Source organism: Metarhizium acridum (assembly GCF_019434415.1).
Source record: "Metarhizium acridum strain ARSEF 324 chromosome Unknown scaffold_31, whole genome shotgun sequence".
NCBI lineage: Eukaryota > Fungi > Ascomycota > Sordariomycetes > Hypocreales > Clavicipitaceae > Metarhizium > Metarhizium acridum.
In genome coordinates this window covers 407,932-429,658 of record NW_027094018.1, presented here as the reverse complement: position 1 = coordinate 429,658, position 21,727 = coordinate 407,932, and the positions used below count along the sequence as shown (strand labels likewise).

Below are 21,727 nucleotides of genomic sequence, written 5' to 3'. Positions count from 1 at the left end.
AAACAGGTATCGTACGTTTCTGTTACGAATCTGCCAAAAGTGGAGGAGGGCCTTCTACAGATGGAGATCGTACTATTGCGGTATAAATGTCGGTCGGTGCGTATCACAGTTTCAGCCATTGTCTCTTGCTCAACAGCTTCTTAAATACAGTGGCAGAGCACCCCACACGAAAAACAACGGCTTGTCACGCCATGATGCCTCCGAGCATGATTGAGCCTTTTGAGCCTTCCATCTTTGCCTCCATCGTATTTCAAGGCGCCACAAGAAACCAGCAGCCAACTCTGCTGCCTCAGAACGTGTTGAATAAGCCCGACCGGGACCGAGGCTGGGTGTCCCTATTCTTGGAATAGGACCACAAAGTCTATGTTATCGATTAAACTCTCCGGGCACGTTCGCTCTGGTAATCGGGCCGCTACGCCACGACGCCATCAACCCACTCTGCCGAAATCATTGAGCAGCGTTTCACAACTGAAAGGGGCACATGCTTTGGCCTCTGGCTGCGCTCCACACCCAATGGCCCGGAAACGGCTTCATGGGCGACGTCGTCTTCGACACTTTCTACAGCTCCAACGTTCAGTTCATCAGCAACGCAACCTACCAGCAGTCAACAGTAACCGCTCTCCTCGACAATGTTGCAAGCCCGTCGTGCTCACGGGCCATAGCCAGGGCGGCATACTACCCATGATCATAGCCGATGCCAGACCCAAACTCACAAAGGCGCTGGTACTTCTGGAGACGGTCGGCCCGCCCTTCCGCGAGGCAGTTATTCAGCACCTCGCCAGCTCGAGCCTGGGGACTGGCAGATGTCCCGCTCATACCCTCCTCCTTTTACAAACCCATCTGCAGGTCTGAAGCAAGAGGGCCAGCCTGCCCGGGACGCTAATTCCAGCGAGTTATCAAGGATTGGATCGTCAAGACGCGACACGAATCCGACAGCTACAGTGAAAGGTTAAAAAGTATTTCACTAGACCGGACTATCGTGCTCAATACTACGACATAATGCTACATTAGTATGTACCGACGAATAGGCAATTCTTGGTGCATACCCGATAGTAGGCATATTCTCCACATGCACATGACTTCTCTTCCGACATTGGGGATTATTCCAGCCAGTCTGGTCAAAAAGTGCAGTCGTATTATTCCAGCGTGTCAGCACTGTTTCACGGCGGAAACACCATTCAGCAACATATCATGTCATGTCTGGTACAAAATCTCAAAATACTGTCCTAACCCAATAGGGTCCGCTTCTGCGTCGACATTTCAATCCAACCCCTGTGAGTTTAGCCACGAGTGACCTGCCAAGGAAGCGTGTGGGGGTTATACGCAGGGTCCTGTGTGCTAATAATAATAATCTCCTCTACGGAGCATTTCAATCAGAATCGTTAGTTGTATTAGTAAAGAGAGAAATAATAACCTGTCCTTGGAAAAGATTTCATTCAAAATTCACATCCTTCTCTGATCCTACACGCTCTCTCTATCATCTCCTGTTCTAGCTCTCCCTGCTTCATCACACGTGGCCGAACTGACATGGAGGGTCTGAAATTATGGCATGGCCCACTCTAGCCAATCCCTCGGTCCCAAATCGCCAAAGTGGGATATAAGCCGTCTAGCCGATTCACTGACAAAGCAACCGTTGACAAGGTGGCCCGATGGCAACCACCGTATCCCTTTGAATGTGTTGAGGTGTCGCCTCTGTATCTTCTCCGGAATACCCTTATTAAGTATTTCTCCTTGTACTAGGCCTAGTAGAGTACCACCAAGTAAAGTACAGGGACGATGAAGAGTACCTTTACTATTATAATAAATACGTGGGTTTACATGTACTTACATACCTAACACTTAATTCTCATTGGATTTTATCCCCGTAAAGGACTTCGCTGGCACCTTGGCACATTCAAAGGGATCAGACAAATGCCTCGCTCAATGCTCGAGCGATTTGCCATCCCAAGTGCCGCCCGCAATCTCGCAGTATGCAGGGCTATGCACCCCTGAACCTGAGCTGACTGCATCCGCAGGGATATACTGCACAACGACGTAGTTTGTCCCAAGGTGTGCTCGGGATGCAGACCCAGGTATCTCACCAATGCACATCAGCCGCAACATCACCAACATGTGGTCCGAAGCGTCTCCAATTACGTGACAGTCACAAGGTCCATACAAGGTCTTGGTCTAATCTATTTCTGAATCTATCTAGATGTGATGCTCATCAGGGTATAAGGGTGGTGGTGGTGCATCAGTTAATGACACGAAGCGCAAGACCAGAGCAAATACATCTCTATCGGACGGCCTATTTCCCCATCTTTCGCAGCCAGTGCCAAGGTAGGAAATGTTGAACAAAGAAAAACGTCGTGAAAAATATCAATGCTCCCCAATGCCAAAGATTCAAAGAAATCCCACAACTCCAATTATATGAAATTCATTCAATCGCCTCTATACGGCGAGGGGCTCAATCTCGGCGTCAGCAACGGCCGTCTGGGCAGCCTGCTCGAGGCCCTGCTTCAGCGACGAAGCAAGCTTCTTGCGCATCTCGCGCTGGATGCCGTGGTTGACGGCGTCGAGGACGTTGTCGACAATGACGCGGGGCTTGTAGGCGGGCTCGGTGCCGTCCTGGTACACGCCCGTCTTGACGAGGATGCTGTACCAGTCGTTCTCGGCCTTCTTGTTGACGGCGTTGGTGCCGCGGATGTCGCTCTCGGGCGTGTCGCCGACAAAGTAGACGGTCTGGGGGGCGTCCGAGATGCCGTGCTGAGAGTGGCGCCACTGGCTCATGAGGCGCGAGGCGAACTCAAACGTGGGGACCTGGGGCTTGCCAAAGGCGTGCGTTCTGAGCTTGCCCTTGCCGTGGGTGAGGTCGTCAAACGTCACCTCGAACATGCGGCGGAGGGCGCCCATGCCGAGACGGACGTGCTCGTGGGCGGCGGACCAGACGACGTCGTTGTGGGAGAAGTAAAAGGGGGGCCCTTCGTCAAAGGTTTCGCTGCGTGTGCAGAGGCGTCCTCCCTTGGACATGGCGAGGTCCAGCATGATTTGGATGTCCCCGGCCCAGTCGCGGGAGTCGGCAAAGACAAAGACGGCATCGATGGTGACGTCGTCAAAGTCTCGGGCACGAGAGTTGGCGTGCTCCTCGGCGGTGAGCTTTCGGAAGGGCGTGGTGGCAGAGTCGTGCTTGATGATGTCGCCGGGGGTGACGACGTCCTTGAAGCCGTAGCCCTCGGCGACCTCGCGGCATTTCTCGCCCTCGCCGCCGATTACGAGGACGGTGCCGTACTTCTCGGCCATTTCTCTCATGGGCGTGTGTCCGCAAATGAACTGGCCTGGCTTGATGTCCTGCAGCAGCTGGCGGGAGAGGTCGCCGCATCGCTCCTCTTCGGTTTTGCCGCCGCCGTTGGTGAGGAAGATGTGAGGTCTGCAAGCAAATGTTAGCCAAGTCGTCATCCCGGGTGCACAACACCTAAGACCAAAGTCACGATGGAACCCCCCTGATGGGTTGGGTGGACCGAAGTCTGGGGGTGGAACTGCCAGGGGTTGTGAGGTTGCACTTACACATGGATGCCGAATTCGTTTTCACCGTTGAGCACTCTCATGGCCTGGATTGCTTCTGGGATGGCCTTGCCGCCGCGGACAAGAACGCCATCGATATCAAAGGCAAAGACGAAGGAATCGGCGACGGTGGCAGGAGAGAGTGGCGATGAGGGAGTATCAACGCCGGCGATGCTGGCCCGAGAGCTGTCTGCAGACAGGCCAGGGGAGCTGGGTGTGGTCGATGGCGCAGAAACCGCATCAAGGTCCTGCTTGGCCTGTTCAACAGATTGATAGAACTTGGCCTCTTGCTGCTGTGTTGCCGCCATGATGGGTGGTATTGTTGTATTGTAGATGTGGGTGATGCTGTAACAGGCGTCGAGGCGTATAAGTGAGAATGAATGATATGATGCCAACGAGCTCGTCCCTTCTTCTCCTGCCTTTTTGACGAGAGAGTGGAGAAAGATCGGAAGAATAGTGCGAGAGTTGCTGGTCTTGGAGATGAGATCTACCGTCATGAACGGTGGGAGGATGTGAGTGCCTTTATAGTCTCTGGGGATTCTGCTGTCCAGACTCCCTCCCCCCTCGAGTTGTTTTCTGTAACATCTGGCATGTGTGTCTCGGCGTGGAGCCCACTCGTCACCAACGTTGGCTGCTCAGCCCGAGTCATTATGGAGAGTGGAACTCGAGTAGAAGATGCTGCCCATTCAGAAACTTGCCAAAGGTCGTGGCGAAGGGGAAAGCGTCGACCTGAATATCCACATGGCGGTTCCACTTGATGAAAACTCTAGAGAGTTGTGACATCCATGGTGACGGCACACAGGAATAGACCCCATAAAAACAATACATAATGCCCCCTTTTTTCTTTTTACCCTCGCTGATACGACATCAACTGGTAGAACCCACCGTATTAGACGTCATCAGTGTCTTCCACCACCGAGTTTTGCCTTGCGCTAGCAGTAAGGAGAAAAGAACCCATCGTTTCTCCAAGTTGGCTTCATTCCAACTGACGCTATCAAGTTCGATAAGCCGCAAAACGTGTTGCGGCTGGGGCGGTGAAAGGTTTTCGGCCCCTGGCAGGGCATGATTCGAAGATGGTGTGAAGCAGCCACCATGGCTTGGCTCCGGGCGTGGACAGGCGCAGTACAACATCAAGAACGGCTGTTTTGTACAAACAACGTATCTCAAAAGTAACATGACCAAAGCATCGTAGGTGGTGGCCTTGGACCCGGAGCGACATGAGAGGTACGTCCGAGGTTGACGGCCACGCGAGGCGAAACTGGTGGCTGCAGGGCCGTGACGTTGTACCTCTCAAAGCCCTTTGTGTACATGCATGGATCAAAAGCATCTCCACCGCCGTTTGGAGTACTTGTAGCCAACAAAGCAACAAGCGGAAATGCACTTGGTATCTTGGTGGCCCCTTGGCGACGGAGAGATTGCGGAATAAACCTTTGCTGTTGGCGCGCTCACGTCAGGCTGAGCCGGGCGAGGCTATCTTGTCTAGTGTCTTTGCACCCTGCATGAACGAATTGGAAACGCTGATATGAAGTGGCTGATTTGCTCACTGGCTGAGACGTTTCGTAGATAGATGGCGGTTCCACAGGCGAATGCAAGAGAAAGACTACTTAAGTACGTACGGGTGGCGGTGTCTGGCCGGTTGGGTGCAAAAGGAGAGCCTGTGTCATGCACTTGTGAAACCTGTACTTGCTCGAGCGCATGCCGTACGCGCGGTACCTAGGTACAAGGTACGCGATACGGTAAACACCACAATTCGCACACATCTTGGGGATTCAGAGTGGAAAGAAGCATTGCCACCGATTTCGAGTGCGGCCGTCTCTCACGGTCGGACTGGTCCACAGTGACGTCAGGCCCACCCCCGCCCTCGATCCGAAGGCCTATCAGTCGCCGCCATCGACTCCGCTGCAGTGGGTCCACTCCTTCCCTCGATTGCACCAGACCTTTTTTTTTCAACGCTGCCGTTTGACTGCCAACCGCGTTGCTTTCCGTGACCAGGTTCAAGGGTCAGAAGAAAGATGATGCATTGCGCAACCGTCGGGACGAATGAGGTACTACCCTCAAGTAAACGTACAGTACTAAAATCTTCTGGTCAGACTATTTCGTTCGCTCCCGGATATGCCTCCGTGCGGCGCGGGCTGCATCGACGCCCACCCACCAATCTCTCTGCCTCTGCCCCTGGTCGCGTCTGCGCCGGCCGCCGTGTGTCTTCAAATGTTGCACCGCCCGGAAACAGTCGGGCACCGGCAGCCAGCCTGACGGCGGTTACGGTGGTGCTTGCGCCAAGGAGGGAAGGGGAAGGGAACCTTTGTGCTGCGGGAGTTCCTGCGTGTCGCCATGTAGCTGCTCCGTGTTCCCCGCCCACCCGCTTCTGGATCCGGCAACCTGTTGGCCATGAAACTTGAGGGACTTGCTTATCGTGCCTGGAGTACAATGATGCCAAACGGTGGGAAAGGGTGTCTCGAGAAAACCCAACGTCTCCACCGTACCGTCACGATGCAGCCTTTCCCAAGTCTTAGCATTTGACATGCCGGTTTGGCAGATCGTGGGTCAGGCTTGAGTCGACTCGCACGCAGCATCTTCCATACATGGCCATGCGCGTAAAGACGGTCGATCGACACAATTCCCTTCAGATGGTGTGTACTCCGTAGATGCTCGACACTTGAGCGCGTTCATCATGTTTCTCACTTTGCGGTATTTCATGGACCCCTGCACTGTCCCCCTCTCTACTCAGCTCTTGGCCCGTTCAAGCACTTGGTGCAATGTGGTATCCTTGCCGCTTATTATTCTCCAGGATTGCCAAGACGCGTGGAGATGGCGTTTCCCCAATGCTCGCGGGTTGCCTCTTCTGCATCCCCTCTGGTGTGCGAAGGCTCCAGTCATGTATCTACGGGGATAATACGCCAATCAAGAGCCGTAAAATAAAAGGTACTTTATTCCACACTTAAATTCCACTATAATACAGGTCACTATAAGCATCCAAGTTACAAAAAGCTACATCATATATCACTAGATCTAAGCCACTATTATGTCGCTTGAGGTCACTAATCATAGCCGGGATATTGTGGGTCCACGCGACCTGCTTGGAGCCTTCGCACACCAGAGGGGATTCCCATGGCTGACGTTTACCGGGGTGGCCACGGTCGTATTGTTTCAAAGTCGGGGTTGCGATCATCGGTTCTTGACACATTGCAAAATATGGGCCGTATTGTAGAGAGAAGTGACATATTACATCTTACTACTCCGCCAATGCCACATATCACTAACAAAACAGGAACAGCAGTCTGACATGTTTTACCATTACATGACAAAAACTACTGCAGATTGACAAACAGGCCGCCGTCAACCAGCAGCTGCGCACCGGTCACATAACCGCTCAACTCATCACAGGCCAGAAACACAGCCGGGCCGGCCAGATCCGACGGCACGCCGGTGCGGCCCAGAGGAATCCTCCCCTCAATGTACGTCCTCTTGGCGTCGTCGGCCAGGTCCTGCTCGTTCAGCTGCGTGCGGATCGTGCCCGGCAGCAGGGCGTTGCACCTGATGCCGTGCCTGCCCAGCGCCACGGCCGTGCTCTGCATCAGGCTGAGGACGCCGGCCTTGGTCGGCGTGTAGTGCGCCTGCTGCCCGCCGCCGACGAGCGCGGACACGGACGACACGCCGATGATGCTGCCCCCGGGGGGGGACTGGTGGAGGGCCATCTGGCGCGCAGCGGCCTGCGTCACGTAGAAGGCGCCGTCGAGGTTGGTGCGGACCGTCGTCTCCAACAGGTCGGGCGACAGCGTCATGAAGTCGGCAAAGGTGCAGACGCCGGCGTTGGAGACGCAGATGTCGAGGCGTCCGGAGCGCGCGACGGCCGCCGCCACGAGCCTGGCCGCCGCCTCGGGGTCCCTGACGTCGCCGGCCTCGTGGGCCAGCCTGCCGGCGGCCGCGGCGGCCCGGCCGGCATCGCGCGCCGAGAGGGCTTCCGCCTCGGCCACCAGCGAGTCGAGGTGGTGCCTGTCCTTGTCCAGCCCCAGGTGGTTGACCACCACGTCGGCGCCCTGGCGCAGGAACCCGAGGCAGATGGCGCGGCCTATGCCCGTCGTCCCGCCCGTGATGATGGCCGTCTTGCCGGCCAGCAGCCCGGTCAGCGGCATCTTGTCAAGAAGAAGAAGGAGAAGAAGACGAAAGTGTATGACGCAAGACCACGAGACCCGCTCCGGCTGGGTCGTGTTGTTTTTTTACTGACCCCGACTCAAAAGTTGAACAAGACGTCTGGTGGTAAATGAGCGCAGCCGGCCAGATGTAGATGGGTGCGCTTGTAGTCAATGACTGGTCAACTCGTAGTTCGTCCCAGCCCTCGTTGGGATTGAAAAAACCGCAGGGTCACACTACCACCCAGATGCAATTCGATGGAGGCCGTCTCGATCCAAGCACCAGGGTGCTGGGGTAAGCGATAAACGGGCGCCGATGGCGATGGAAACGGGCGATGCAGCAGGCCAAGCGTGTGCGTCAGAGCAAGTGTTGGATCAATTCATGGTGCAAGGTCTGTCTTGTGGGTCAGGGCATTAGACCGCCAAAGACGCTTGAATTGAATTCCATCCAGCTGTCAACGGCTTCTCATTTCTTGGCAATCTTTTGGCTATTTTTACTTTTCCCCGCGACAAGCCTCCCCCTCATCGACTCTGGGTCCTGGAGCCTCAGAGGTCGGCACATTTCCTAGCGAGCATAGGCTGCATGCAGCAGGGAAACACCAAGGGCGGAGGACCAACGGGAAAAAGAAGAAAAAAAATTGGTGCCTGAAGATCAATTGATGGCAGCTTGTCCGTTCGCGCAGGGCTGCCACGATGCCCGTCTGCGAACCCATGCCCTGTGCTGTGGTCACGAGGCCTTGCTCCATTTCATACCGTTTTACCACACGCGGGCTCGCCGTGGGCAAGACGGTAAGACTGGCGACAGTAAACGGCCACCGTTAAACTCACGATAACTCGGGGGAGTGTAGCACTGTAGAGCGGGAGGGTGGGTAATCTTGGTGGTCCACTCGTCTCGTCCCGGGTATGCAGGGTTTGATGGCTACGGAACCGACCCGACGACCGGCATTGTATTCATCAGCACTCGTGGATGGTGGCCACCTTTCCTTCTTTTTTTTACTTTGTTTGACCCTACTGCATGATTCTCCCTGACAGATTCAGCTGTGAACGCGTTGGTGAGGGCCTGTGGCCGGCTGCACATCAACTCCGTCAACGGGTCATCAGCTTGGTACGACAGCAATCGGCCTCTAGAGTGCTAAAAGCGCCAGGCTACTTTTTACATGTCAGTGTCCGACTTAATCACTCCCAGGAGCTAAACTCCACGACGCATTATCCTCACACACTGTCATGTTGGCAGCTTCATACACGCAGAAGGCTTTGCTTGGTGACACGGTGAGAGGACATTATTCCCCTACCTAATAGAACCCCAATACGACTATAGTAGACCCAAGACACCCTGTAATTTTAGGGCAAGTGAAAAACTGCTCGTGCTAATCGACGTGGAATGCAAAATGCGTACATCATCCTCACGGTATGCTAGATCAAGTCGTCAACTTGTCCATCACGCCCACCAGCTCATCCTCATATTCACTGGCCCCATTCACCTCTGCCTGTTGCACATGCCCACTCTCCTTTGCAGCGCCATTCATTTCTGGCGCCGGCATGGCCACGGGTGTCGGAGTGAGCAAGTTTCTCCCCGGGATCAACTTTGCCCACGCCGCCGGGTTGATGGTCAGGCCAAAGCCAGGCTTGTCCAAGTCGGCCGTCGTCAGGTACCCCCTTGTCGGAATCGGCTCGTCGATGAACAAGTCTCCGAAGACGGGCAGCACGCTCCTCCCGTCCGGAGAATTGGCCAGGTACTCCTGGAACGGCGTGTTGGGCTGCGAAACGACAAAGTGGTAGCTGTAGGGCCCGCTGGCGTGCGGCACCACGGGCATGTCGTACGCCGCGGCCATGGCGGCCACCTTGAGCAGTTCCGTCATGCCGCCGAGCCACATGACGTCCGGTTGGATAATGTCCAGGTTCCGCGACTCGATGAGCCTGCGGAACCCGTAGCGGGAGTACTCGTGCTCGCCCGTGGTGAACTTGACCGCTGGGTGCGCGCGCTTGATCTGCTGGAAGCCCTCCGTGTCGTCTGGCGACAGGCATTCCTCCCACCAGTTGATGCCGAGGCCCTTGCACGCCTCGACGAGCTGGATCGTGTACGACACGTTGAGGCTCATGTAGCAGTCCACCATGATGGGGAAGTCGGGGCCGACGGACTCCCGGTGCCTTTGGAGGAACTCGACGTTCTTGCGAAGCCCGGCGTGGCCCTCTTCGGGGCAGTGCGGCAGGGGCACCTTGGCACCCCAGAAGCCCATGTCCCGAGCGGCAGTCGGCTGGGGGCCGGTGCAGTAGAAGTCGATGCGTTCCTTTGTGGCGCCGCCTATGAGTCTGTACACCGGCTCGTTCCTCAGCTTGCCCAGCAGGTCCCAGATGGCGAGGTCAATGACGGAGATGACGGCCACTGGGAGGCCCTTGCGGCCGTAGAACATGGACGCTCGGTACATTTGCTCAAATAGCAGGTTGGTGTCGCGAGGGTCGGTACCGATCAAGAAGCGTTCAAAGTGTTGGTGGATGAGCCAGCATCCAGGAGGGCCTAGAGCTGTCAGCACTGGTGATATTTCTCCTTATACGTCTCCGTGGCAACATCATCGCGGTTAAGGAACTTGCCTCCAAAGCCAGTTGCAAATCCAACAGTTCCATCAGATGCTTCGATCTCGACCAGGAATGACCCGAGAACATTGATTCCCCAGCTTGTCCGAGACTTTCGATACTGCTCCCATATTGAGCAGGGGGTGGAAATGTCGCTATCAATCAGCCTGGGGGGGAACCAATTTGCACATGTGGTCAGTTGTTGCCATGGTTCACGCTGAGCACAAATATTGGCGCAGACTCACCAGTGGCCGTCTTTGACATTGTGATAATCGCCGCCTGCCCGTTTGATGTTAGCGCTTGGGGTCTGTCTCGATTTCCAGTCGTCATGTCGTACCTGAGCCAACGCCGCCAATCACATATGATCGAACGGCTTTGATGGTAGGAAACTTCCGAACAGCCGACGCCATGGCTGCGTTCGATTCTCGAACATGTATTGGAGAGGAGTGAATGTTGGAGTCGGCTCAACCTCTTTGAATTAAAACAAAAAAAAAAGGATACAGTCTTGTGATATACGTCGGCGGGCCACGACAGGTTCAAGTTGCCACTGTAGTATCCATGAGTCGTAGTTTTTGCAAACCCCGGCAAATGGGGTCGGCAACGGGATCGGCTTCAGCTCGACGAACTGAAGACTAATCGAATCGATGCCCGTGTGATTATCGTGCAGCTTGCACAGGTCGCAGGATCAGGTAATGCATGTGGGGGGAGTGGCTGCTAGACAAAAGGTCGCAAAAGTGATCCAGTGACGACGATGTGATGTGGGTGTTTGTTCCCCTTCGGCCATAAATGCCCCGATGGCGCGAACGACGAGATTCGGGGCACATTCCTTCAACATCTGCGTCATGGCTGCAGACACGCGACACCCAAAGTGCCCTGGGCCGATTCAGGAGACCTGGAATGAATAATATCTGAAGTCGTTGAAGGACACAAGCTGGGGAAGCTGGGGTGCGACGGGAGGACAGTTCATCCCATTGGGTCGGGGACCAGCCAGATCAGACACCGATTGCTGCAAGGTACGGGCATTTCGTCTCTTCTCCCACCACTGACCAAGTACCTACAAAGACCAGTTGACGCCTCGGAGCCCCGATTGGCCTTTTTTTTTTTTTTTTTTAACAAAACTTGATTAATTTTTTTTAAAAAAAAAAGTTACATATTTGATAGTTCATTTCTTTTCCATCTCCGCATTTGCTACAGCCAGTTTATTCCCAGAAGCCGAGCCTCTTGAGGCAACAGCTCTATTGTCACGGCATAGAGAATCGTCACGATATATGATGACTATTGACGAGGGAAGTATGGCCAAGTTCATGTCCAGGGAGGGCTTCACGACCGCTGCTACGGGGCTACATGTACGCTCGGGCGCGGTAGATGCTCGGCTAGACAGCTCTGCCCTGACCAGAAGAACGTGTTGATACCATTCTCAAAGCGTTGGAAGTGTTCTAGTCATGCTGGACAGTTCAACATCCAAGCCATCTGTCATGGAGGCAGGTTCCGTTGTCGATATTGTTTTTCCAGTTCGCAAAGCTGAACGGACCCGCAAACGTCCTTTGAGGGGTATCGGGGTCGCCGTTAAAATAGCGGATCTAGCGGTCATGAAATTTTGTCTCAACCTGTCAGAAGAATCGGCATGTGCATCAAACGAAATGTTGCCGTGACCATGTCTAGGGTTGCCGCGTCTTGCCGCGACTCAGGGGGGTAGCTTCTTCCACCTGCTGGCACTTGCCGGTTATTAGCAGCCGAGGCTCTGCCGAGCTTCTGATTCGGAGAAGCTCCTGCGCCCCGTCTTCCGCTGTCTCCCCCACCAGATACACCATCAATTTGATTGCACAACATGGCACTATCAAACCCTATCGAGACGTTGCTTGTTTGTGGCTGGCTTCCCCTCCACCTCGCCCGACTAAACATGTCGACTATTGGCGTCTGCCATCCTACTCCGTACTCGAGGACTCAAACGCCGCCATTAAAATCCCGTGACTCTGCTCTGGTTCGCCCGCCACTTTACCCAGCTTGGCCCCGTCCGCAGCTGATGATCCACACATGCAATGGCTAGTCTCTCTCAATGCCGGCATAACGCAAATTATCTCCTCCTGTCGCTCACCTTTGTCCCGAATGTTTCACTCTGACATCTCGCTCCCCACAGCCTCGCTTTAACAACAACCCGTGCAGCTATCTTGGCCCAATACTCCGTGGACTGGACAGCAGACACTAGGAGCGGTATTGATTTTCACGTAATCGATTCACCAGGGGCCCTTTCCAGCTGGGCGAGGAAGCATGATGCAGCACGGAGCTGTCGGCGCCAAGGGACCGTCACCATCGTCAGTTCCAGCTTCTGGTCCCACCTCAGTCATAGCACATCAACCAACCGAGCCCGACAGCGACTCTCATAGTGATGATGAGCAATACAACGATGGCTCTACCCAAAATGGGAAGCGCAAGCGCCCGACCTCAGTGTCGTATGTCACAATCTTGGTCTTTCTTTTGCCATCTTGGCCTTTTTTTCATGGCATGTCGTTGTTGTTCTCTCGATTTCGGGTCTGGCCTTCGCCCCCGTTGAGTCGGTTTATCATTCCACATCTGATTTGCCGCTTGCTTTACACGTCTGTATTGTACCTTGCGCTACAATCTTTTGCTGTCGTTATCTTGTTTGCTTTGATGTCCTCACATGCCTGCGCCTCTCTACGAGAGGGCCCCGGAATCGAAAACTGACCTTGTTATACCAAGGTGCGAGCTATGCAAACAGCGAAAAGTAAGACCCACCCGACCCTGTTCGTTGACTCGGAAGGATCAACAAGAGCTACAAATCTTCACGCTATATATATATTTTTTCCCCACGCAAGCTGCGTCATATCCCGTCCTTGTACATGTATTGACCCTGCTATTTGACAGGTAAAATGTGACCGCGGACAGCCGTCTTGCGGATGGTGCGCTCGAAATGGCGCAATATGCGAATACAAGGAGCGAAGACGGCCCGGTCTAAGGGCTGGCTTTGGTAAGGAGCTACAAGATCGGATGGACAAGCTTGAAGCCGTCTTGCAGTCTCACTCCGACATTATTCAACACGTGTTGGCCTCAAATCCACATCTCAATGCTGCCGGTGCCATTCAAAACAGCAACCCCAGCATACCAAGTGACCATGGCACGCCGAGGGATGCTCCTTCTCACCTGTACAGAGCATCCGAACCCATCACTACACCAGGAGGAGAGAATAGCTTATTTGTCCCAAAGACGTCAACTTTGACGCCGACATCGCAAGCCGTTGACTTCAATGCACCGCAACACCCAGGCATGTCCGACACATTTCATCACCAAGGGTCGCTGGGAGGCCTGTCCGCAGCGTCGCAGATGCCGCCAATTCCGTCATCTGCGCCTGGAGGACAGGCCTATTACCAAAACCAGCCTACAATTCGCTCTCCGACCGCTCCGCTGAGCCAAACGGCAGTATCAACTCCTCCGGATCAAGACATGCCCCCCTACGACCTTCTCTATGCTCTTGTTGACCTATACTTCAAGCACATCAACACTTGGTGCCCAATCCTCCACCGAAAAACCACTCTCGACTCACTGTTTGGACCGTCGACACTGCAAGAGACTGATAGAATTCTCCTACATGCAATTGTGGCCACAACGATGCGCTACTCCACAGACCCTAGACTCACCGATGAGAGGCGGGAGCATTACCACAAAGTGAGCAAGGAGCGTGTGCTACTATATGGCATGGAGAATACCTCTGTCAAATCGCTCCAGGCACTGGTCATTGTAGCACTTGATCTTGTCGGCAGTAGTAATGGCCCGCCAGGTTGGAATATTTTGGCGCTCATGACTCGCTCAGTAGTACAGCTCGGATTGGCGGTTGAGAGCAACTCATTCACAGTCTCACCCAGTTACACATCGATATACACACTGCGGGCCATGATTCTTCCGGAACCCAAGGACTTTATCGACGACGAATCACGTCGACGACTCTTCTGGATGATTTATCTTCTTGACAGGTATGCCACTATCGCCACTGCTTTCGAGTTCGCATTGGCGGACAAGGAAATCGACCGAACGCTGCCCTGCCGTGACGACCTGTGGATGCGAAATCAGAGAGTAGATACAAAGTGGTTCAAGGCTAGAGAACACCACGGGGAGGGATCTGCGCAGGAGATTTGCAAACCAGAAAATCTCGGGCCCTTTGCCTACTATATCGAGATTTTGGGCATCTTGTCCAAGATACACACGTTCCTCAAGCAGCCTGTAGACATCAGTGCTCTGGGAGACGTCGAGCAATGGCAACTGCGCTACAAGGAGTTGGATAACCTGCTGACGACCTGGAGGTTTGGGTTGCCCCCCGAGTTTGGCAACATGTCCAAGTTGTTTCAAGCACCAAAAAAGAACCTGAATTGCATTCTGGTGATGCTTCATGGCACGTATCACACTGCCGTCATTCGACTTCACTCGTCAGCAGCATACCCCACAACACGATCGCCCATATTTACGCCGTCGTACAGCGCTTCGCAAAGGTGTCACGGTGCTGTTGAGAACATTGCGGCTTTGGGAGAGTTCGTGGTCCAGAACGGCCTTCTCAGCAAGCTGGGGCCGCCATTTGCATTTACGATATGGGTCTCAGCAAGGCTTTTGCTTGTTCATGGATCTACAGTTGAGCATAAACTGGCTCCGCAAATCGGCTTCTTTGTTGACACCCTGCGAGAAATGGGACGATACTGGCCGGTGGCAGCGAGATACTGTGGGCTACTTCAGCGGGTGCTGGATGAGCACCGTGACAGTGAGCAGAAGGGTGATGGTATCACACCTAGCTCTGTCAAAATCCTAGCAGACATGCGACGGACGGCATTCGACCTCGACGTTTTGATGTCTCGACAACCGAAACACAATGCTGACACAACCACCCGATTGCCCACTGTCGCGCCGGCCAAAACCCCGGCACCAAATGACTTGGAGTATCTGGACGTGTTTGACTTTTTCAATGTCCCCCGTCTGCCATTTGGCGGCGAGAATTCTGCTGGTGCCCAGGCACTGGGTCCCGACACTGCGATGGATGCACAGAATGGGCAGGCTCAAATGGCGCCAAATGAGTTCAACATTACGAATTTCATGGTGGACGCAAATAGTGATTGGCTATTTAAGCAGGACGGCGGCAGGTTTATGGCGACGGGATAGCTATCAAGGAATTAATCATCTTGTGACTGAAGGAAAAAGAATGTCTTGACATGTTGGATACTTGTACTATACCAAGTTGCTTGCATGCAAAATTTCTGTATAGTGAGTTGGAGAGAATATTTGGAGACGCTGTACTATGGTCTCCTTAATATTATCGGTGTTGTCATGGCGTCTAATTGCAAGATGAGTCAATGACTGCGTTCCCCGTCTAATCCTAGCCTTACTGGCGGGCAGCCGTCTTGAGATGGCAATTCAGAAACGTTTAGACCAGGCAGTTTTGCGGCGGCTGAATGCATCATACTTCGGTGTTGCAGGTTCAAAGCCGAGAGTTTGGAGCAGGATATAATTGTCCATCAAGGCAGGGAAAATCGTTTTGGCATATTTTCTAGTGCAGCGGGAAATGGCCAGGGACTTGGTTCGGTCAGGACATGCCTCCCACTGTCTAGGGCCTGATCCACGATATCGACGGTAAGTTGGACGGACCGTTTCGAGGTACAATTCGGCTGTGGAAAACAGTGAGGATATTACTTTGTATCGTGCTCCCTTGTTAGCGCCCGTATTTTTTTTTTGGTTCCTTTTCTTTTTACTCCCCTGGACACTTATAATAGAGTTAGGGTTAATAAATTAACAGAAATTCGGCAGGCGAATTGGAACACGATTAATAGTGTTTTTTTTGGGGCCAATCTAAAATAGGCAGATTTCAATTGTTCTTGGCATCTAAGCCTTTTACGTGCAGGCATTTACGCGGCCTACAAGGGGCCCTTGGTAAAAAGATGCACTTAGACACGATTTCATATATCGTGGAGGGTACGGAGTAGCATCTCATAATTCTATGTCAACTGCATGCTGATTCAAGTAACGCGCCCTTTTTATGGGTGTTGTATGCGTTAAAATACAAATTCCAATTCTCTGGCGATTTCGCACATCAGGCCGTCGTCAGAAGCAGTATTTTCCCCAAGAGCCATCAATATTGCACCGACGGTTTGCTGTCCGCTGAATAGTCGTGAGAGACCCCAAGCTGAGTTGCTTTTGAGAATAAACCGCCAGCTCCGCCAGCACAAAGCATGTGGCAGCTCGGTACCACAGAGTCAAGCGTGAGGAAGTCCGCCTGCACAATAAATTGGAATAAATAGCCTGGACCGCTGCCGCCAAGGCCACCTTGGTTTTTCCGCCCGATGTACATGTTTGTCGGCGGATGAGATATGGCAATGTTCTTGATTCGGTATATATGGACGCTCGGTGAGGGTCTCCTTTTCCCCTTTGTAATGCCTGTCAACTTGGGTTTGATCATTTTGGAGATGGGCTGCTGTGACGAGGCTGCATCGTGGACCCCTGGATAGACGACGGGGCTGCATTTTTGTCGGTTATGGCCCCGAGCACGTACTTGGGATGAGATGTGAATCGAAGAAGAAATGGTACAAGACCCTTTGGTAGCTTCTACAGTATAGATTGTAGTCTTTTTATGGCCCCGTGCAGTCTCCTTGCAGGCTACGCATCACAGATTACATGGTTCAAAAAGAGTGTCATTCATATAGAGAACCGAATCCGGCTTTTGCCCGGAATATTATTACTTTCAAGTGCATAGTCAGGTATGAGTACGACTCATTTTCAAATGTACAAAACAAGTAAGTTACAAAGAAGATTCTAAAGCTGCCCGTCTATCAAAGACCAAAGTTGACAAAAAAAGAAGAGAGCCAAATCCGGCAAAAAGACGGCAGGGGATATGCCCGCATCCCCGTCCATCCCAATTTCTCAAAAAATTGACTGTTTGAAAGAAAAAAAGCCCATCTACATGACTCGGGCCCCCTTATTTCAAAATGCAACTTTCACGTAAACATCTTGCGGTGAGATGTAAAGCTCCCTAACGAAAAGCATTAAGCACCAATGCCGTTCTGGGCAAGCAAGTTCTTGGTGCCCCAGTACAAGCCTGAAATGGACTGCTGTCAAGCGTTCTCTTGGAGGTAGCTGCACAGGTTGGAGGCGGAGGTCTTGCGCAGGCCCAGCAAGTAGGCGGCCAGGCCGGCAACATGGGGGGTGGCCATGGAGGTGCCCGACATGGAGATGTAGCCGCCGCCGGCGCGGGCGGACACGACGTCGACGCCGGGGGCCTGGATGTCGACGACGCCGCCGTAGTTGGAGTCGCGGGCGGGCCGGGGAGACGGAGGCCGCGTCCACGGGGTTGTGGTTCTGGTCGCCGTTGCCGGCGGCGGCGGCCACGAAGAAGCCCCGGCGGACCAGCGCCGCGGCGGCCTCGTTGACGGACTGCGACCAGCCGCCCCCCAGGCTGAGGTTGACGACGAAGCGTTGGGGCAGTGGCGCTGCGCGGCGTCCCGGGCGACGTGCTCCATGCCCGCGACGATGACGGACGTGTCGGCGCCGCACGTCTCCTCCCTGTTGAGGTCGAGCACCTTGATGCCGTAGATGGCCGTCTTCTTGGCCACGCCGACCTGCCGCCCGCCGATGGTGCCCGCGACGTGCGTGCCGTGGAGGCAGTTGTCGTTGTGGTCGCCGATGAAGGTCCCGAGGAACTGGGCGCGGCCCTCAAACTCCCACCAGCCAGCGTTTTTAGATTGGTCCCCTCTCGCAGCATCATGACGGCGGTGCTTACGGGATGTGCGGCGCAGAGGCCGCTGTCGACGACGTAGGCGCATGTGCCCTCGCCGGCGCTCTCGTCAAAGATGTAGTCGCTTGCGACGGGGCGTCTGTGAGAGAGTCGAGCAAGATTCCAAGGGGCCTGTTGCTGAGTAGCCCCGCCGTACGCTTCAAAATAGGCGTTCTGCTCGACTTAGTCAACCTGTTATATACAAGTTAGCCCCTGGTCTTGGTTCAGCTCCAGGTCCTCGGCCATCTTACATCGGGGTGAGCACGCATCGCATCGAGCGTAGGAGAGTCCAGCTTGCCAGTGAAGCCCTTGAAGATGGAGTCAAACACCTGGTCAGCGTCCCCGGGGATGATCTTGATGGCATCGTCCAGCGCAGCCTTGGCACTGTCCTGCTTGAGCTTGACAATGTACTCGTCGGGGACCAGGGTGAAGGCCTCGCCGCGAGGAATAATCAGCGGCGCCGGCTCGGACCGCTTGCGAGTTGGGCTCGCCAACGTCAGGGGCAGAATGGAAAGGAGGAGAGACAGTGTAGGATGCATTGTGAGGTAATATACTGAGCTGCTCGGCAGGTCGGGCTGGACAAAAACACTGGACTAGGCTGGGCGAGACGAAGATGGGCGGGCTTGATCCTGCAAACCATCATGACGAGAAGTCCCAAGTCCTTTATACCTCACTATTTATTGTCTACGTCCGCATCAACAACTGTTGATGGATAATATCAACCTCAATGGATCATCCTGGCAGAGTTAGGAAGGTGTGCAACATGGGCTCTCTCTTCAAGGTTGGGGATGGTTACCCCTATGATCAAAACAAGATTGATTTCCCGACTGTAGAGTGTCCCCATTCGAAGAACCAGTGGCGCGGAGTACGTGATCCCGGCTACAAGGCCATAAACTGCGAGACTTGCATCAGTACTGGCTCTGTCAAAGCCCACTTCCCGACTGATAATCCCTAGGCCCAACGAGTGCCATCGTGCCGCTGCTGCTGCCTAGTTAATGAATAACAGTCGTCTTTTACTATGCCTCTTAGAAGCCTACATGTAGCCTTGACTGATGCCTTAAGCCTGATAAGAAGGCGGGCAATATCCGGCCCGTCGGGGAGAGACCGCCAAGGTGAAGAATGATACGGGCACGGCAACGAACCCAGAGCCGAGAGCCGCGCCAATTTTGTGATCCATGTCTTTAGAGTAGCCAACTACGGCAGGCGACCAAGGAAATGCGCTTATGTGGCGTGAGCCTCATCATACAAACCAAAAGCTGGGTTGCTGTTTTTGCATAGTAATCCTGACGATTCCCGTTTCCAAATAAGGAAGCTGCTCTTAGGATATTATTATTAACGCGCGCCCAGCCAAGCGGCGCTCTCTGCCCGGCGCTCCTTGAAACAGCCAAGTTGGGTAGACTCATACCTTCATCTACCTTGGACCCGTATAGCATCTATACAAGGGTGTTTAAGTCACATAGCGGAGGACCACAAGACCGCTTTGTGGTCTAGTCTTTGACTTTTGTCTAACCTTTGGCCGCCATTGGCTGCATAAATCGTCGCGAGAGACTTGAGCATCAATAGGTTGTATAAGGGGACAAGAAGACCCAAGGCGATGAAGCACATCCTTTCTTTGTCTTGTGTAATATACGTAAGTAATAGTTGAGCAACTTCCATAACTGTCAGATATGCCATCTTGAAGCCCGAAAAGCCCTGGCGTTTTCGACAAGTCGTAACGCAAAATACATTAGCCTACGTTACTTCTGCTAAGTCAAGCCATTGCTTCAATACCACACCTTCCCTCGGGAGACGCCAGGATGCCTCTTAAATCTGCGGAAATGAACTTGTTTGCATGATTCGCATTCAAGGTGGGACAGATGAATTTGATTGTGGCCGGTCGCGCTGAATCGGAAGTTTTCTGACAAGTTACAGCCAAGTCAAAGGAATATATGCCTTTGATAAAGGACCCCCACCTGTTTGTAGTTTGGCGCTTCTAAAAGCAGCCCACTCCTGGTCTTGGTCTGCGACGTTTCATCTTCACGGGGACCGTTCATTAATCGACGACTCGCGGAACCTGGTCGTGGGCAAGGCTACCGACGCAGCAGTTGATTGTACCACCCCAAGTTGGCTGTGTTCTCGGACCCTGCTGCCCCTTCATAACCGTCAAGGAAAAGAGCTCCAGGCCGTATTTACAGACATGCGCATCTATTCAACAGAAGTGGTTCGATAAGAAAAGTCTGCAAAGGAGGCAAAGTCCTAACCTACGGCGATAACGCCTTTAGCTTGAAGCATGTCCGTTGCGTTAGTTGTAAAATCCGCTGTCTCTTATGGAGTGCATGACATCGTAGATAACGGGGGGTTCGTAGACTTATATTTGGTTTTAGACAGAGACAGAGATGGAGCTCCTCATTTTCGGCCTTGAGCTCATGCTTCATAAGAAGCATCGCAAAAACAAAGACGCTGCCATCTACAGCTTGGGGTCTACATCTATGTAGTCTGATGACGCCTGCGCTCGTCAACAGGGTACGTCAAAACATGTCTGCATCCTGTGAAAAAGAGGGCCCTCTCAATGCTACACTTACATAATGCAGATATTGCCCCTCAATCCCAAGGCCTTGGCATGTAACTATTAGGTCGTCCTCAAATGCCGAAAGCAGATGCTCTGGGCTTACGGCAGCAACCGTGCTAGGTCTAGTGTCTGCGGCGAAACTCAAGTCCGACCAGACACGCCTCGTTCCAACGGCTCGCTGAAGCATGTGGGAAAATTGGAACTCCTCGCCCCCACCGGGGCAACTAACAGCCTTGCAGAAGCCATGCTTGACAAATGCTGCTTGCTGTCTCGAAAGCTCAAGCAAGCTCTACAGAGCTGAGCCCTGCGTCCTCCGTCCGTGTCTTGAGTGTGAAGCGACAGAGTTCTGGCGCGGGTCATCCCTTTACCTGAAAGCTGTAGACAGACCATGATCACGGCGTATCCAGCAGAATCAAGATGGGTTTTTTTTTCTTGTCCTCGTATCGTCATCGCCCCATCCGGTCGACCGTTTTCTGATGGAACCCCCGAGCTGGTTGGTGGACCTTTCGACGGCAGGCGGACCAATGCCCATGGCCTTATCAAAACCAGGATTTCAGCGCCTTGAGCTCCAGTCAGCCATCCTATCCGACCATCGTTGTAGCTTCAGGGCGTCCTTCGGTGGTAGCCACCGTGTCCAGGTGGCAAGAAAGAGCTGTTCAACCCAACCTTCAGTTTCCTGCTGCCTGAGCTTCCTTGACGCCCCTGTGATGACCTCATCGACCCCCATCAGCCCCTCCTTGCCAATTCTCTTGAATCCCTCCAGTGTGCCTTGGGAGCTGCAAATGCTCTTCGGATCATGTTGAAGGTCGCCGTACGGTGCAAAAACCTTCAACTAACTGCGGCATCCATTTCCTCATTTCATTTTTCTCAGCTATCAATATATGTTAGTGCTCTGTGTCTTATTAGAACCGGGGACGCATGGTCAAGGATCATGAGGGAATCACGCAACAAGGACGTAGTTGAGCATAGCTTGCAGACCGCTCGACTCCAGCCACCTCGGTTGCCACTGGTTCGGCCATACATAGATAGCACACACCTTAGCTAAAAGGTGACACCCTCCCAACAGAAGGCAAAAGAACTTGCCCGACTGCTTTTTCTGCTCGTCGTGTGCCGGCGTTGGTCGTAAATTCATCGTTTGTTGAAAGATATCATTGTTCTTCTTCTTGAAATTCAATCGCC

At 53.5% G+C, this 21,727-nt stretch overlaps 5 protein-coding genes across 6 annotated transcripts; 1 reads left to right on the top strand and 4 right to left on the bottom strand.

Moving 5' to 3' along the window:
* Positions 1 to 2,163: 2,163 nt before the first annotated feature.
* Positions 2,164 to 5,076, bottom strand: J3458_004977 (uncharacterized protein). The gene is made up of 2 exons (XM_007808930.2): positions 3,544 to 5,076; positions 2,164 to 3,406 (listed from the first exon to the last, which is right to left on the bottom strand). Exons 1-2 carry the CDS (start codon positions 4,035 to 4,037, stop codon positions 2,431 to 2,433), a joined length of 1,470 nt encoding a protein of 489 aa, XP_007807121.2. The 5' UTR covers positions 4,038 to 5,076; the 3' UTR covers positions 2,164 to 2,430.
* A 1,513-nt stretch (positions 5,077 to 6,589) lies between these two features.
* DHG2_1 (L-rhamnose-1-dehydrogenase) lies at positions 6,590 to 7,388 on the bottom strand. Its single transcript, XM_066118536.1, has one exon. The coding sequence runs from the start codon at positions 7,320 to 7,322 to the stop codon at positions 6,849 to 6,851; it is 474 nt and encodes a 157-aa protein (XP_065976056.1). The 5' UTR covers positions 7,323 to 7,388; the 3' UTR covers positions 6,590 to 6,848.
* A 1,109-nt stretch (positions 7,389 to 8,497) lies between these two features.
* Positions 8,498 to 11,149, bottom strand: J3458_004975 (uncharacterized protein). Its single transcript, XM_066118535.1, has 4 exons — positions 10,579 to 11,149; positions 10,487 to 10,520; positions 10,260 to 10,408; positions 8,498 to 10,185 (listed from the first exon to the last, which is right to left on the bottom strand). Exons 1-4 carry the CDS (start codon positions 10,649 to 10,651, stop codon positions 9,089 to 9,091), a joined length of 1,353 nt encoding a protein of 450 aa, XP_065976055.1. The 5' UTR covers positions 10,652 to 11,149; the 3' UTR covers positions 8,498 to 9,088.
* A 1,176-nt stretch (positions 11,150 to 12,325) lies between these two features.
* Positions 12,326 to 15,816, top strand: J3458_004974 (uncharacterized protein). Of its 2 annotated transcripts, XM_066118533.1 has the most exons (3): positions 12,326 to 12,691; positions 12,960 to 12,984; positions 13,125 to 15,816. In XM_066118533.1, exons 1-3 carry the CDS (start codon positions 12,510 to 12,512, stop codon positions 15,396 to 15,398), a joined length of 2,481 nt encoding a protein of 826 aa, XP_065976053.1. In that variant the 5' UTR covers positions 12,326 to 12,509; the 3' UTR covers positions 15,399 to 15,816. The 2 variants fall into 2 exon arrangements, with proteins under 2 accessions (XP_065976053.1, XP_065976054.1); XM_066118534.1 differs by having other exon boundaries at positions 12,350 to 12,984.
* Positions 15,817 to 16,954: 1,138 nt separating this feature from the next.
* On the bottom strand, positions 16,955 to 18,539 carry J3458_004973 (uncharacterized protein; the record flags this gene model as incomplete). The annotated part of the gene is made up of 3 exons (XM_066118532.1): positions 16,955 to 17,944; positions 18,007 to 18,174; positions 18,252 to 18,539. The coding sequence occupies 3 exons, from the start codon at positions 18,537 to 18,539 to the stop codon at positions 17,342 to 17,344; spliced, it is 1,059 nt and encodes a 352-aa protein (XP_065976052.1). The 3' UTR covers positions 16,955 to 17,341.
* Between the last annotated feature and the right edge of the window lie 3,188 nt (positions 18,540 to 21,727).

What these genes read in the sequence shown, in the direction of transcription:
- J3458_004977 (XM_007808930.2), bottom strand. Translation starts at nt 4,037, where the DNA reads ATGACGGTAGATCTCATCTCCAAGACCAGCAACTCTCGCACTATTCTT. An exon ending in AACGAATTCGGCATCCATGT is followed by an intron (nt 3,407 to 3,543) that starts GTAAGTGCAACC and finishes ATTTGCTTGCAG; the next exon opens with ACCTCACATCTTCCTCACCA.
- DHG2_1 (XM_066118536.1), bottom strand. Translation starts at nt 7,322, where the DNA reads ATGACGCTGTCGCCCGACCTGTTGGAGACGACGGTCCGCACCAACCTC.
- J3458_004975 (XM_066118535.1), bottom strand. Translation starts at nt 10,651, where the DNA reads ATGGCGTCGGCTGTTCGGAAGTTTCCTACCATCAAAGCCGTTCGATCA. An exon ending in AATGTCAAAGACGGCCACTG is followed by an intron (nt 10,409 to 10,486) that starts GTGAGTCTGCGC and finishes GTTCCCCCCCAG; the next exon opens with GCTGATTGATAGCGACATTT. An exon ending in ATTTGCAACTGGCTTTGGAG is followed by an intron (nt 10,186 to 10,259) that starts GCAAGTTCCTTA and finishes TGACAGCTCTAG; the next exon opens with GCCCTCCTGGATGCTGGCTC.
- J3458_004974 (XM_066118533.1), top strand. Translation starts at nt 12,510, where the DNA reads ATGATGCAGCACGGAGCTGTCGGCGCCAAGGGACCGTCACCATCGTCA. An exon ending in AAGCGCCCGACCTCAGTGTC is followed by an intron (nt 12,692 to 12,959) that starts GTATGTCACAAT and finishes TGTTATACCAAG; the next exon opens with GTGCGAGCTATGCAAACAGC. An exon ending in AGCTATGCAAACAGCGAAAA is followed by an intron (nt 12,985 to 13,124) that starts GTAAGACCCACC and finishes GCTATTTGACAG; the next exon opens with GTAAAATGTGACCGCGGACA.